The sequence below is a fragment of the Cibotium barometz genome, chromosome 41 (genome assembly GCF_041138505.1).
Source record: "Cibotium barometz isolate CiBa-2024 chromosome 41, ASM4113850v1, whole genome shotgun sequence".
NCBI lineage: Eukaryota > Viridiplantae > Streptophyta > Polypodiopsida > Cyatheales > Cibotiaceae > Cibotium > Cibotium barometz.
The window spans coordinates 20,318,957-20,334,160 of record NC_141086.1 but is presented as its reverse complement, the minus strand read 5'-3'; the positions used below and the strand labels follow the sequence as shown (position 1 = coordinate 20,334,160).

General features: G+C 45.7%; 1 protein-coding gene across 1 annotated transcript in view; it reads right to left on the bottom strand.

Annotated features, from left to right (window-relative positions):
* Positions 1 to 1,838: 1,838 nt before the first annotated feature.
* Positions 1,839 to 15,204, bottom strand: part of LOC147614757 (ARM repeat superfamily protein) — a 32,706-nt gene continuing 19,340 nt past the window's right edge. Inside the window, exons 2-8 of the mRNA XM_086780098.1 lie at positions 5,872 to 5,956; positions 5,531 to 5,627; positions 5,342 to 5,405; positions 5,163 to 5,219; positions 4,847 to 4,884; positions 4,664 to 4,745; positions 1,839 to 2,270 (exon numbers count right to left, since the gene is read on the bottom strand). Coding sequence (XP_086636224.1) covers positions 2,181 to 2,270; positions 4,664 to 4,745; positions 4,847 to 4,884; positions 5,163 to 5,219; positions 5,342 to 5,405; positions 5,531 to 5,627; positions 5,872 to 5,956 — 513 coding nt within the window. The 3' untranslated portion in view covers positions 1,839 to 2,180. The remainder of the gene's footprint in view (positions 2,271 to 4,663; positions 4,746 to 4,846; positions 4,885 to 5,162; positions 5,220 to 5,341; positions 5,406 to 5,530; positions 5,628 to 5,871; positions 5,957 to 15,204) is intronic.

Sequence of the window (15,204 nt, the reverse complement as noted above, 5' to 3'; positions counted from 1 at the left end):
GAGTTATACATGTACAAGACTCTTAGAGATGATGTTGGCTTACATGTGTGATGCACTCCCACCCCCCTCCTACCCATAAGGTGTGAGTTAGAATATGTTGGATTACATGTAACACACTCCCACCCCCCTCCTACGCCAGAAGGTGTGAGTTATACATGTACAAGCCTCTTAGAGATGATGCTGGACTACATGTGACACACTCCCACCCCCCTCCTACACCATAATGCGTGAGTTATACATGTACAAGCCTCCTAGAGATGATGTTGGATTACATGTAACACACTCCCACCCCCCTCCTACATAAGGTGTGAGTTACACTAGTACAAGCCTCTTAGAGATGATGTTGGATTACATGTCTTGGATCACTTTTGGACTTGCTGTGATCATTAAGTTATTCTAGTGGGAAATAGACCTACTTTAGGGGTCGAATATTGAATACATTATTAACTGTTGGGAGAGCTTAGGAAGGTGCATCATGGCATCCTTAGGTTCTAAAGGATAAATAAAATTATATGTTCATTAGTCCAAGCCATGTTCTCAAAGCCAAAATTGCCCTTAGATTATTCCACTGCCTTGTAGAGGCCTCAAGGGTTTGTAATAGTAAAAAATTGGATTCAATGTGAATCAGTACCACGGTGGCATTGAGAGAAGACTAAACATCAAATAGATCAAAGAGGGGGAGAATTAAGATAGAAGCTCCTTGCTTTTTTGATGCAAGCTGAATCATTACTCTATTATAACAGTAACTTTCATCAAAATAAAAAATTAGTGTACCCATCATGAGAGACACACAGAGGAGGGGTTTGGGGAGGGGAGTTATTGAGCCTCTGGCAATAGTTCCATGTTTGGAGCCTACATGAATTACATGGCTACAAGCTAACGCAAGAAGAGAAAAGCTCTCAAGTTTGTAGTGGGAAGTGAATGAGTGGCTATTCACAAAGATTGATACTCGAATGTTCAGTTTCTCCATTGTGCAAGGTTAAGGTGTAAGAGTGGTACATGTGGGATCCTCACAGATGTACTTTGGATCAAGCTCTCATGCCATGATAATCATCCAGAAAGTATGTGAGAGAATGTAAGTGCCAAAACTAGTGTTCCAGATTGTTGAAAGGGTTTTTGTTTCAATGTTGTAATGATATTTACACAATTCCAGACGTATAGGACACTCACCTTGATACAGGAACCCGTCTTGAATGGCAAAAGATCTGGTAGCTCTGCATTTGGAGGTTATTTTGAGACTATGAAACTAAGTATGGACTAGAGAGCAGGAGTATGTTATATCCTTGGCTTAGAGGCGAAGGGACTGTCACGCTGGGAGTAACATGGGCATGCACCTGAGTGATGAGCATTAAGAAATTAAGGGGCATGAGTGAACGACGGCTTCTTAGCAGCAGGGTATTCGGCATGCTCACATGGCAAAGCAGGTGCTCCCATGCAGGGTGTTTGGCATCTACAGGTTTCATGCTCAAGTGCTACCTTGGTGAATCTCCCATGCACGTGCTTCATAAACATTTGACCTATAGCTCAGACTGAATTGTTGGCTACGTTCCATGTTAGTATGTACTGTGTGCATTGGCGCTTCAGATGCGGGTTCGATCTATATAAGGTTTAACATTAAGACAAGCTCCTAGCCATAAAGAGATAAAGTGCTAGTCCAAAATGTCAGAAGTTTGACGTAGTAAGGGAAAAGAACCAATAACTGCATGAATGACCAGTTCCCACCATGCTTCACACAAAGGAAAGGTGGGAGAAACTCATCTGCTGCAACTCACATAAGAGCGTCCTCTCTAAAATCTAGGACTCCATAATGAAGAGGTTTTCTCTAGAATCAAACAAAATTGGAGTTTAATGATTATATTATGAAGTTGAAGTTTTGCACTTCTCCAGTTTGGTGAGAGTTCAGGGACGTATCACAAATACAATATCACATGTAGAGCTTGTCACATGAAAAATTTACCAGATTGTCTAAGCTTCACCTAAATAAGCAACTGCTGAAAGAATCGCTGCTCATGTATGTATACGATCAAATCTTAACTCTTAAAAGCACATGACGACTTAGTTGAACCCTTACGCTTGCTCCATCCATAAACGGACTTGGCAAAATTGGTTTGATTCAACTATTCAAAATTACTGTACAGTTTCCCTTTCCCTTGAAAGACTGAGCATTGATATGCTGTGTTTTACATGGAGCTGATAAATTTCTGTAGTTTGACACAAACTTTCTCTCTCTCCTCGGGTCCATCTAAATCTCCAATGTTATCATGATACTCCTAGAGAACAATAAAAACAGATGAGATAAATTAGTTTCAAGGTGCAAAAAAAGACATGTTTTAACACGTGCACACCGGGGCCTCCCTCCAAGGCTGGCCGCTCTCGCAAGGCGGCCATATTGGAGGGAAAGGAGAGAAAAGCCACAATAGGGGCAGCTACGCCATCATCCCCTCACGTTAGGAAGGGATCCACGATCCAAGCACCAAGGAAGGAGACCCACCGCAGGATGCATGTGCTCTGAGTCACCTGTCAAGCACTCCAAACATCTACAGAGAGCATGGACAAGGTCCGGCCGTCCAGATAGAGCAGATGATCTCTGCCAGTGGGGAGGCTGTGCCCTTGATGATATCACTAGAACATGCCCACCAAATATGCCAAGCTACGACGCTGCTGCTGCTGCTGAGCTCCTGCCACTGATTAGTGTGGGTCTGGGGTCCAAGGTGCCACTGAGACCATGTCAGCGGTGGTGATCCAAAATGGCTGAGCTAAAGCATGAGACCCTCACCAGCCTCCCTATAGAGAAATGCCATGCCTGCCTCCACGGCCCACACAACGGTCCTCTAGGTGATAACCCAGAGGGTGTCTAGGTCTGAAGTAAAGAGGCATAGTATTCCAGAGGCAATGTCATTGAGTCTCTATAATCCTGGAAAAAACGCACCGACCACAGAAGGCCGGGTGATCCCAAGCCAAGTGCCTGCGGCAGGGCTGCAAGATGCAGTGTGATCTTCCTCAGCTGGAAACTCTCCTAGAGGCTCCTCTAGAAGACTGCGAGAGGGGGATACCATGGCACCACCAATGAATGGCTGCCGTCAATGCCGTGCAACTAGAAATGTTGGAGTACTCAAAGAAGAGGAACCTTAGGTGCTCTAGCGAAGCTCTAGAATCCCTCCACTGCCACTCATTCAGGTCATCCCCCACTGAAGCAAGGCCAAGGGGTGGTTCTCCCAAAGCCACAGGAGCCACAAGTGGTCAACTACGACTTTGAGAGGGGGTTGGTCAATATGCCCTAGTGGTGGAAGCCGACTATCCACACCTGCTATTTGGGGGCACAGTAATCCTCAGAAGGGGTCCCTGTGTACTGCAGCCGGCCATGTGCCCGGCACAAAAATGAGCAACTTAATGCCAAAGATTGCCAGAGACATGTTGAGCTGAGAGAAGATCACCACCCACATCAGGGGTGGAGGTGATTGTAAAGGGGTCCGCCATTCCAGGAAATGGCAGAGTCAATGTCAAGGATAAGGTCCCCCACACCCTTGAGTCGAGCAAATCTTTCTTTCTACATGGGGAGAACCCTAACTAATTTCCATGAGCCCACTGATTGTGCCGAGCTAGAACTCAAGCAGCCCAAGGATATGAATGAGCGCTCCAAGGAGATGGCCGGAATGGAGCGTTCCAAAACAAAAGATGTCTCAGGCGCTCCTCACCGATGGGAGGGGCGAGACTGGAAGAGTGCTTGCTGAAGTATGTCCCATGCTTGGAAGTGACTAGTTGTAAATTTGTCCTCAAAGGAGGTGCCAAAATTGCAGAGAGAAACCTCTGAAAACATTCACCGGGTGCCACAAGACTGACAGCCACCACAAGTAGGGACATGGGCTATGACATGGGCAAGTGAGAAGTTCCCCACCCCCCAGGCCTTGAGGCCGCAGATGATAAATCATAAGCTTTCTCAACATGGCTTTACTCTGCACCACCAAATCTATGATGCCCAACCTGAGGGGGTTGGACTATGACCCTGTATGCCTGGGCTGCCCAATCCTCTTACCCAGAGGAAGTTGTCAATGAGCCGTTGGACCTGGCCAATGTAGGATCAAGAGCAGGAGGAGTGGTACCATATGGTGGCAAGAGTACCTGATTGACCACCATCACCACTCCCTGCCCAAGGAGAGTCGCACAGAGCTTAGTGCAAAAGCTTCCACCAAACACTCAAGAGAACGGGAATGATGTGCTACTTTGGAGAGAGAGGCCCACCTAACATCCAAGATAGCGCACAAGGGTGCCTCCAGGAACACACTCACAAATCATGATAGTTACTGGGGTCTCTTGCTTTGTGGATTTGGACAATGGTGGTGCTCCAAGAGGCAGAACCCTCAAAGAAAGCCTAGCTAAAGATGTCCAACTAAGATAGGAGCCACAATCTTCCACCTATGCGCAAAGTGCTTACCAGAGGTCCTCATGGTCCTTGCACTACTGTTATGCAATTTCAGTAGGGATTTTGTGACATTGGTTGTGGTGAAGGGGGCACAAAATTGGGGCATGGAATAGCTCTAGATAGCTACACATGTACCAATCACAATGCAAGCAGAAACATCTTCTTACAAGAAGGGAAGATGATATAAAAATCAACTCCAGTGCAGAGCTTATGGCAAAGCAAAAAGCAGTCAGCATCCAGTACCTGAAGTATATTTATCACATCCTTTCGTGATAGCCTTTGCTGTTTTAAGAGAAGGTCTATGCGGTCCCGTATACCCTGGTTCCTGCATATATAAAAACCGATAAGCTAGAACATAGTGCACACTGTAAAGAAGCTTGTAACTCCAAGCAAGACCTACTCATAGGAACATGACGTTAAACTTACTCTGAAGCCCATGTGTGAGCCAAAATTAGAGCCAAAAGCTGCAAAACCAACTCTTCATTAATTCATAACTCCCCAAAGTCAACCTCAAATAAGGCTTGCTTCACAAATAACCACCCTGTCTGGACCTGCCTAGAGATTGGGCGGCAGCTCTTGGAGGAGGCCCCAAGAGCCGCCCTCTTTTCAAGAGGGTCCACACACAACTGCTGCAGTAGGATTTGGCACCTTTTTATGGTCACAGAGAGTGGCCTTTCTGTAGAAGCCCTAATAAAACTAAGCATCAGTATTGAGACAGCACAACTCTGCCGCATTTGCTGACCTGCAGTGTGAAGAGCCCAGCCTCCATTTTGGCCAAGTATCTGTCCTCCTCGTCCATCTGTGTCACAGAAGACACAAGAAAATGATGACTAGTACAACCCCCTCCCAAAAGTTGACTAACATAGGTAAAAACAAACTATTAAATCAGGAACATAGAGTGGAGAAAGGATTCAAAGAAACCTCCACATCATCAAATTCCAGGGTTTCTAACCGCTTGGTTTCAACTTTGACACGATCTGTATACCTAGAAGCACATTGAGAAGATGCACAGTCAGCAGTGTAAGCCACACCATGATCAGCATTACCGAAGTCCCAAAATCCATGTTTCTAGCATCTTTCATATCATAAGAGAACTATCTCCATGCACACCTTGTGTACAATTCCATGAGTCGGTCTATCTTTTCATACTCATTCTCCATGAACTTGCCAATTAAGCGCTCCTTTCTAGAGCCTCGTGTAAGGCCACCTACAAAATAAGGTTGCCACATGCTCACAAAAAGAAAACAAGCCAACCCTGTCCTTGTTTCCTTCTTATGATATAAGTCCATCTCTCGAGTACAAACAATAAGGGCCTTTACAGACAGATTCTTCCATCAGACAGCCGGTGGTTGTTGAAGATGGGGGACATCCCCCGTCCGTGAGCGATAGGCAGGTAAGGGGGGCTTTGTCTGTGAAGATCCTAAAACTAGAAAGTCAAGAATTTTCCATACCTAGGAGTGAGGCAATTATAGATATGGCATGCTCCTCTATCTCTTCTTTAGCTTTGCTGCTGCCGTGCTTCGCCTTTGTGGGAATCTGCAACACACAAGAACCTCACCTGAATAAGCTGCTATGAGTGATGAAGGCACAGATATATCAGTAAAATGTGTGTTAAACCTTCTAGTCAATACATTTAAATCCTCAAAAATAAGCATGTGACACATAGAAGAACTTCCATGGTGTGCCACATCTACTATTACATGCACTGAGGTTGATCGTGTGGTAACACGCAACAAAGCCTTCTTTAAACCTTTACTTTGGTGAGATCTTTAGCATCCATTCACTAAGTAGAGAGAGAGAGAGAGAGAGAGAGAGAGAGAAGAGAATGTAGACGACACAGTATTGGGTCCCAAATACCCACTAAAGCGCCGCAACAACCCAACAACACCCCCCCCCCCCAACAGGGGGCAGTGCAAGCAAGTGTATTTGCTTATATTACTTCTTTCGAGAACTTCTATACAATGCTTGAGAACAAGAGCTATGACTACCCAACGCAAGGACAAGGAGGACTGTACGTCAGCTAAGAATCCACCAATCCAAAGGCATTGTAGAAGACTCTTCTGGGCCACTTAAGCAAGTCCAGGATAGTTGTAGGACTGCACATATGCTAGCTGAATGTTGAAGAGGGGCTTCAATGTTTGCTTGGAGAGGATGAACTGAATTCTCATTTGATTGCTTAATGATTAATGTTTGATGTTTTAGGCTGAGAACTAGACGCATACTTTGATAGGGCTTGGGGCTGCTGGTCGGCTGAGGCAACTGCAGTCGGCTAGTTCGTGTGGGACAAACAATGCTAAAAATGGCATTTAATGCTGCGCAAGGTGATTTGCCACATATGCTGTTGTCGGCTAGTGCTTATGCTCGTCGGCCAAGCTTAATACCCAAAGATTAACCCATAACTGTTGTCGGCTTGTCCTTCATACCTACTAGAGCTGCCGACTAAGCCATACAGCCTGGATTGGTTGTTGTATGGGCTACCCAAGAGAGCCCATGAGGCATGGGCTGCCCATGGCATAATGTAGGACTGCAAGTACTCATTTCTACTCATGCCCTGAGACTCCCCCATTCGGGGTTGAGCACAATCTTGCCTTACACTTAACACAATTAAACAAGTTGAAAATGGCACCACAAAATGAAGCTTAACAAAGCTAAAATTTGAAATTACTCACACTGCACTAAGGCCGAAAAGCACCAACCCCCCTTGTAATAGATTATATTATGAAACTGTTCCATGGTGCATTCTTGCATTGCATCTATGAGTGTAAGGTTTTGAACCTGTTTTCGCATGTAGTTCATGAGTTAGGGATGCCCTCTAGTGAACAGTGTGAGTGAAACTATCTTCTGACTTCGCTTGTGGGATGTAGACAGATGGTAAGTATACTACTTTACTCTATGTTGCTCATTTTATGAGCAAATGGAAAATTTTTCTGTTTTGCAGGTCCACACTTCATTAAAGTTCGGGCGGATAATTCATAAAGAGGTTGGACCAGTTTCCACTCCGGTCGCCCAAGCACATATTCAAATGCCCTTTTCTACATGTTATAAGCTTTGGGTGGCCTCCCACATGTCAAGAGGAGGGATGGTTTGGACAAGTGGCCCAATAGGCACCCTCCACTCATCCTCTACATGTTAAGAAAGCTTATCTACCTTGACATAAGAATGAGGGAAGATAAGCTTTTCCAACATGTAGAGGATGAGTGGAGGGTGCCTATTGGGCCACCCATCCAAACCATCCCTCCTCTTGACATGTGGGAGGCCGCCCAAAGCTCATAACATGCAGAAAAGGACGCCTGAATATGTGCCTAGCCACCAAGAGTGGAGCCTCGTCCAACCTCTTTATGAATTGTCCGCCCAAACTTTAAAGAATTGTGGACCTGCAAGACAGAAAAATTTGCCATTTACTCATAAAATGAGCAACATAGAGTAAAGTAGTATCCTTACCACCTGTCTACATCCCACAAGCGAGGTCAGAAGACAGTTTCACTCACACAGTTCACAAGAGGGCATCCCCAACTCTTGAACTACACGCACAATTCACGCATGCAACAAAACAATTCATGCAAAAACAAGTTCAAAACCTTACCCGCATAGATGCAATGCAAGAATGCACCATGGAACAGTTTCCCATTTCATTTAGCTAGTAACCCATGGTACCATATACTGGATATGGGTGTGGATCAATATCCCTAGCCTACATAACCAGCCTACTGGCTCTTGGTGTTGATAACAAGTCCTCGACCAGGCCAGTCCATTTTATGGAACTCATCCATAAGCCTTAAGCGGAGAGAATGCCCAAATAGTGACATACCCATGTCTGCCTAAATGCTAATGATGCTTCTATATGCTAATGATGCTTCTATAGACAAATACTGCACTAGTGCCAATTTCTACAAAAATAGTGTTAATTTCTGCAAAATAGTGCCAATTTCTACAAAATCCCCAAATTTCTAGTGCAATTATGCACCAAATATGCTGAAATCAATGCCAATGTGTGCCAATGTTGCAATTGCAAGCTCAATGGTGAAAAGCCCCAAATTTCAACATGCACATATAAGATTTGAATAGGTCAAAAATTTGCAAATCCCACAAACCTTGCAGATCTAAGATTTGGAGTTGCTTTGGGCAGATCTAGGATGCAAGTACTATACAAGGCGGCGAGTTGTGAGGCGGTGCACAACAATTCAGCAGGGGCGCAAAGATCTGGGCGATGTTGGGTAGCGTCGTACATCGACGCAGATCTGAAGGTGAAAGAGAAGGCGGCAAAGGCGGTGAGTGCGACGGCGGCGGTGGCGGTGGCGCGGATCTGTCAAATCTGGCGCAGGCAGCTGCTGTACAGTCAAGCGGCGTCGTAGATTTGACAGGCGGCAAACAACGGCAACGGCACACGTAGATCTACCAAGCGGCGGCAACGGCGGCGCACAGCAGCAAGTCGCGAGCAGCGTACAGAAGCGTGCAAAGTACAGTAGTGTAGCAGAAAGAGTACTTGCAGATCTAGAGAGAGAGTGTGCGTGTCTAAAGTGTGCAGTAGGCTGAAGCACAAAGCTGAAGGGTAGCAGGGGGTAAACCCTAACCCTAATGTTGGGGGGTAGCAAGGTGTAACCCTAACCCTAACCCGGCTTTGATACCAATGTTAGGTAGGAGGGCAGCTAGCCTGCACACATACACACACACACGAACACAACCTCAAGCACAGAGAAACGTGAGAGTGCTAGAAAAGATGTACTCAATAATGATATGAAATGAAAGTACAGTGAGCTAAGTGCCCAACACACATGAGTGTGTTCACACGGGAAAAACCTGTGTCCAATCACAAGGAAAAAGTGCCCGTGAGTAAGCTCGGTTCACACCTAAACTAGTTCGGAGTGGACATGACCAACAATACCCTCTTGCTTAGCTCGGCGACAAGTTCAAGGCTTCCATGTAGTCCGCCAATAACTAGGGGTACTCTTGAAAGAACTCTTCGTCCAACCATACCACTTCATGGGTCCCTCGGTCCTTGAACTTCGTATAGAACTGTCTGATTCTTCAACTAGAACCATGCTTCCATCCGTGGTGGAGGAGAATTTGTTCTAGCTCTATGACTTCTATCTCATCGATCATATAAGGTGGTTGTTGTTCTGATACATTCTGCAATGTTGGACCTACATATGGCTTCAACCAAGAAACATGAAAGACATTGTGCATAGTCCACCTTTTCGGCAACTTTAACTTCAAAGAGACATCACTTAACTTCTAAATGATTGGAAAAGGAACGCTTGCTCACTTGCTTCAACGGTTGCTTCATGATCCGAAGATATACCCAATCCCCTTCCTTAAAATTGACATCTCTCTTGGATTTGTTGGCTTGCCGGATATAAGGTGCTTGAGCTTTGGCAAGGAGCTTCTTAACTGACTCAATGATTTCCAAAAATGTTTCGGTAGTCTTGTTGGCCTCTAGGGATGGTGATAACTGTTTTGTCAAAAGAGATGAGAACCAACGACCAAATGTTATCTCATATGACATCTAGCCAATACTGGATAAGTGAGTATCATTCAAGATTGCCTATACCAATGGAAGATATTATTCCCATTTGGACTGCTGGTCGTGGCAGTATGATTTGAGAACATCATAGGCCAATAGATTATATATCCTGTTTGGCCATCTGTCTTTGGATGAAATGCATTGGACAGCGGCAACTTAGTCCCAAACTTGTCATGCAATGCTCTCCAAAAATGGGACGTGAACTTCAGATCTCTGTCTGATGTGATTTATAGTACACCATCAAATTGTAAGCCAAGCCATTGATAATAAGGCCTCCTTCACCTTATCTTGCTACTCTCCATACCATCCTTGATTATAATAATGCATGGATTTGGGACACTAATCAACACACAAATTAGTCCTGTTTATCACTAATTAATGCACAAATTAGTCCTGTTTATCACTAATTAATGCACAAAGTGGAAGTCCAAAGCATAGACTAGGTTTACTTGGAGATTTTGTGACAACTTTCTAGGGTAGAGAAGAGGGGCAACATAGCTCCCAAAAGTGCCTAGAGCACCTACTACTAGCTATATCTCTCCCTCTCATTTGTGTTTTTAGGGAATAGAAGGTATGTGGGGTTAGAAGGGAAAGTCTATAAACATGGCTTCCACTAAAAGGATAAATGAAACAATTGTCCGTGGCAAACCACCGATGGCATACCAAAACCAAATGAACAAGCGAGCTATGTCCTCGACTGTGGTGGTTGTCTGCTTGCATGGAATGAGCATGCAGAACTTACTGAATCTGTCCACAATAGTCATGCCCTATGTATTTCTAGATCCAAATGATGCAGGAAGAGGGCCTACGAAGTCCATACTGATGCCATGGTGAAAAGATCCCTCTGGAATAGGCAAAGGATGAAGTAACCCTCCTTGTTTCGTATGTGTAACTTTCACTTTTTGACATATCTGGCATGTTTGGACATGTTGATAGACAGTCTATCACATTTTGGGCCAGTAAAATGACCACTCTAGCTTCTCCAATGTACTGTTGATACCTCTATAACCTCCAACAAGAGAATCATGGGCATCATGGAGAAGTACTCGGCACTTTTCTTTGAGTACACATCAGCGGTTCTTGTAAAACAACTAGCCATCCTGTATATTGTAGTAGCCTCGTTTTGAATTGAGGGCCAACTGATACTGAGTCCTGAATTATGCCGAATCTGCATACTGTGCCTTCATGCTTTCTAAGTCCTTTTCTTGAATTTCTAGCACAGTGGACTCCTGCAAAGTTTGAATTATGTTGGCCTGTACCATTTCAGGCCCAAGGCTAATACCTAATGAACTAATGATGTATCCCAAGTAATGTATTTCCAGTACTCCAAACTCACTCTTCTTGGCATTGACAAACAACTCATTGCCCTGCAAGAGTTGTAAAACTTTTGCCACATCTTGCTCATGCTACTCTGCAGTCCTTGAGAAGATAAGGATATCATCTAAAAAGATGAAGATGCATTTGCCAATGAGAACCCAAAAACCCGAGACATCATCTTGTTGCCAATGATAACCCGAAAACCCAAGACATCATCTTGTTGAACGTCGTTGGTGCATCAGTGAGTCCAAAAGGCATCACCACAAACTAATAGTGGCCTTGCTCAGTCCTGAAGGCGGTTTTTGGTATGTTGGCCACAAAGATCCAAACCTGATGATGGTAGCCACTCTTAAGATCTATCTTAGAGAAAAATTTAGCACCATTGAGTCACTCTAGGATGTACTCTATTCTGGGCATGGGGAATGAGTTCTTAGGTGTTAGCTTGTTTAGCTCCTTATGATCCACACATAAGTGTGCTCTTATCCTTCTTTTGGACAAACAAGATGGGAGCAACAAATGGGGAGGAGGAAGGCCGGAGAAATCCAGCCCGGAGTAGCTAGGATAACTGCTGCTCCAGCTCGCCCTCCAATGCCTTAGAAAGGCGGTAGGCAAACTTGTTGGTGTAGGCATATGCTCACTTATGGTAGTGCTATGTGTGAACAGGGCTTAACCAAGGGCACTTTTTTCCATGTGGTTTTTCGCCTTGGACATCAAGTGTGAAAGGACACTCTAACATATAATATTTTGTACTTCTATATTATATGGATGTGGCACACATGCAAGGGTTGACTTGCATTTTGTGGATACCACACTTTTTGGCTCTCTCTCTCTCTCTCTCTCTCTCTCTCTCTCTCTCTCTCTCTCTCTCTCTCTCTCTCTCTCATTTCTGTGTGTGAGCTTCTCTACCTTGCACCTAACCCTAATGTGCAGGTTTGTGTGTGTGAGTGTGTGAGTCCAACACCCAACATTTGGTATCAGAGCTGGGAGCTGGCCCTGATATTCTACTGCTGGGAAAATTCCGTCGAAAACAGGCATTCCGTCCGTCGCCTGCGTTTTTCCGTCGACGTCCGTCCGACAGGTCCGTCGTCGCTGCTCCACCGTCCGGCCGCCAGAAACGGGCGGCACTAGTGGGGAGCCCACCGCCGCCGCCCAGCTCGCCGGCGGCTCTTCCGTCTCCAGCCAGCGCCCGGTCCTGCCGCCGCCCAGGCCCGCCTGCCCTCCGTCACAGTAGCCGCCGCGACGGCTCCCGTCGCTCCTGCCGGCGTGGCGTCCCCGTTCAGGCCATCTCAACCCGCCGACCCCGTCGCGCGTTGCCCCTCCGTTCCGTTCGGGTGGCCGTCGACGATGCTGCCCGCCCGCCGGCCATCTCTGCCCCGTCTCGACCTGTACCCGTCGACTCCACGCACCCGCGCTGGTCCAAGCCCGCCGGCGCACCCTGCCCGACTCCAGGCGCCCTCTGTTCGCTCCCAGCGCTAGCCCACGACTGCCTCGTGGCCTTTGTTCGCCGCCTCCGCCTACCTCATCGCTAGCGACTCCAGCTCGCCTAGCCGGCTCCAGCACGCCTGCTCACCTAGCCAGCGCCCGTCTGCTATTCTCCCGCCTATGACTGGCCCGTCGGCTGCCCACAGCCATCCACTCGCCGTGCAACCGTCTGCAGCTCTGCACAGCTCCACCGGCTCCCACCATCAACTGTATTCGACTGTCTGCTCCAAGCCTGCTGCTCTTACCTGAAGGTATTTCACTGTACAAATTTTTGGTCAAATACAAATACAGATTTTGCAGCCATTCCAGTGCAGGTCATATGTAGATTTAGCAGACACTTCTGTGCAAGTCAAATTCACACGAAAATTACAGGTGCAATTTGGGAGATTTCTCAATTTCAGGACAAATTGATAAAATTGGGCACTGCAATTTGGGGGTTTTCAAAATTGAGGTCAAAATTGGCAAATTGAACCTCTTACATTTGCAGAAATTTGGGGCTTTTGTGAAAATTAGCCAATTAGATGCACATTGAAGCGATTGGAGTGCATAAAAATTGGGGATTTTCACATTGGAGCATGTAATTGGGCATTACAGCTGCGATTTGTCGCGTATGTATACACATTGTGTGTAATTGGACAATTTGGTGCAGGTTTACACTTGCTTTGGTTTGCAGGCATACATTTGCACAGGACATTTGGTTGCCTGGCAGTGCACATTGGTGCTTGGTTTGCTTGCAGTTATACTTTGTTGACATGGCACAGAATGCTACAGATGTATTTGGTGTGCTCACCCAGGAGGACAAGCTGGATGGATCTAACTACTCCCTCTAGAGTTTTATGATCCGTAATTTGCTGGTAGCCAAAGGGCTTTGGGGCATCGTGTGTGGTGATGACACACGCCCACTTACCATACAGCCAGCCACGCCTCAAAGGGGAGGTGCTCAAAGAGCTCCTGATGTAGATCCTGCTCCCACACAAGAGCAGAAGAGATGGGACTCTAGAGATGCACAAGCCATGTCATTGATAGTCCTTTCAGTGAAAAGGACTATTATTCCGCACATTCGTTCATGCAAGACATCGAAGCTTGCATAGGACACATTGGAAGCAATGTATCAGGTGCGCAACGAGGCAAGAGTTGCCTACTTGAAGAGGCAATTGGATCTTCTTTCTATGGATGAGGGTGACTCCATGGCAGATCATCTCACCAAAGTGAAAGATTTGCAGGAACAATTGCTCAACATTGATGAGGTTATCCCAGACAAACAGATGGTCACCAACACTCTTCATTCTTAACCGCCTTCCTACTTGGGCTTTCACACCTCTCTCAACCTCTCGATGAGAGGAGGTGGTGATCCCGTCACTTTTGAAGAGCTCGTGGGTTTACTCTTGCAGGAAAAGCAAACAAGAGCAAACATATCGAGCAACCGTGGTGGAGAAAAGGCATTTACAGCCAAGGATAAGGGTAAAGCAAAGAGCTTTAAGCATGGGGGACAACAGTCTAGCAAGGCTGGTCATGGACAGCCCTCTTCTAGTGGTGAAAAGTCTGACAAAGGGGATGCAAACAAGCCCAAAAAGAAGGGCAAATGTCACTACTGCCATAAGCCTGGACACTACATCAGTGAATGTAGGAAGAGGATTGCAAAAGAGAAAAAGAAAGAAGCAAGCAATGCAGTAGCAGACTCTTCGGATGACAAAGCACAGCAATCAGCTAATGTAATCCAGAAAGAGTACACTTTTTTGGTCACATGCACTAGTGACACACCAAGTGCTTCAGACACTGATATGTCTTGCATTGCATCTGACAGACAGAATGCATCATGGTATTTTGATAGTGGTGCTTCGAGCCACATCACTTCATGCAAAGATGTATTTCAGCACTTGGTTTATGCTTCAAATGGCCGCACTGTATCATGTGCAGATCATACTACATATCCAGTAAAAGGAATTGGTAATGTCCTACTTATTGCAGCCAATGGTGCCAATATATGTATGAAAAATGTATTGTATGTTCCAGGGATAAAGAAAAATCTGCTCTCCATCTCAGCCATAAACGACCAAGGTTTAAAGGTTGAATTTGAACATGGGAAGTGTTTGGTAAAAGACCCATCAAAGGGTTATGAAATAGTCACTTCTGGAACACGATACAAAGGCTTGTATAAGCTGGACAGCTATGACAAGCGCACTTATGATGCAAATACAGTGCCTGCCCACACTCCTGCTATGCATGATGCAGAGCTATGGCATGCTCGTTTTGGGCATGTAAATTTTCAGAGTTTGATGCTTTTACAGAAGCATCATATGGTTGATAATATGCCGCCTCTTGAGTCTCCACCAAGACATGTATGTGAGGGGTGTATTTTGGGAAAGATGCAACGAAAACCATTCCCCAAAGATGGAGCTGTTAGAGCTGAAAGTAAATTACAGCTCATACATAGTGATGTATGTGGTCCAATGCGGACACCATC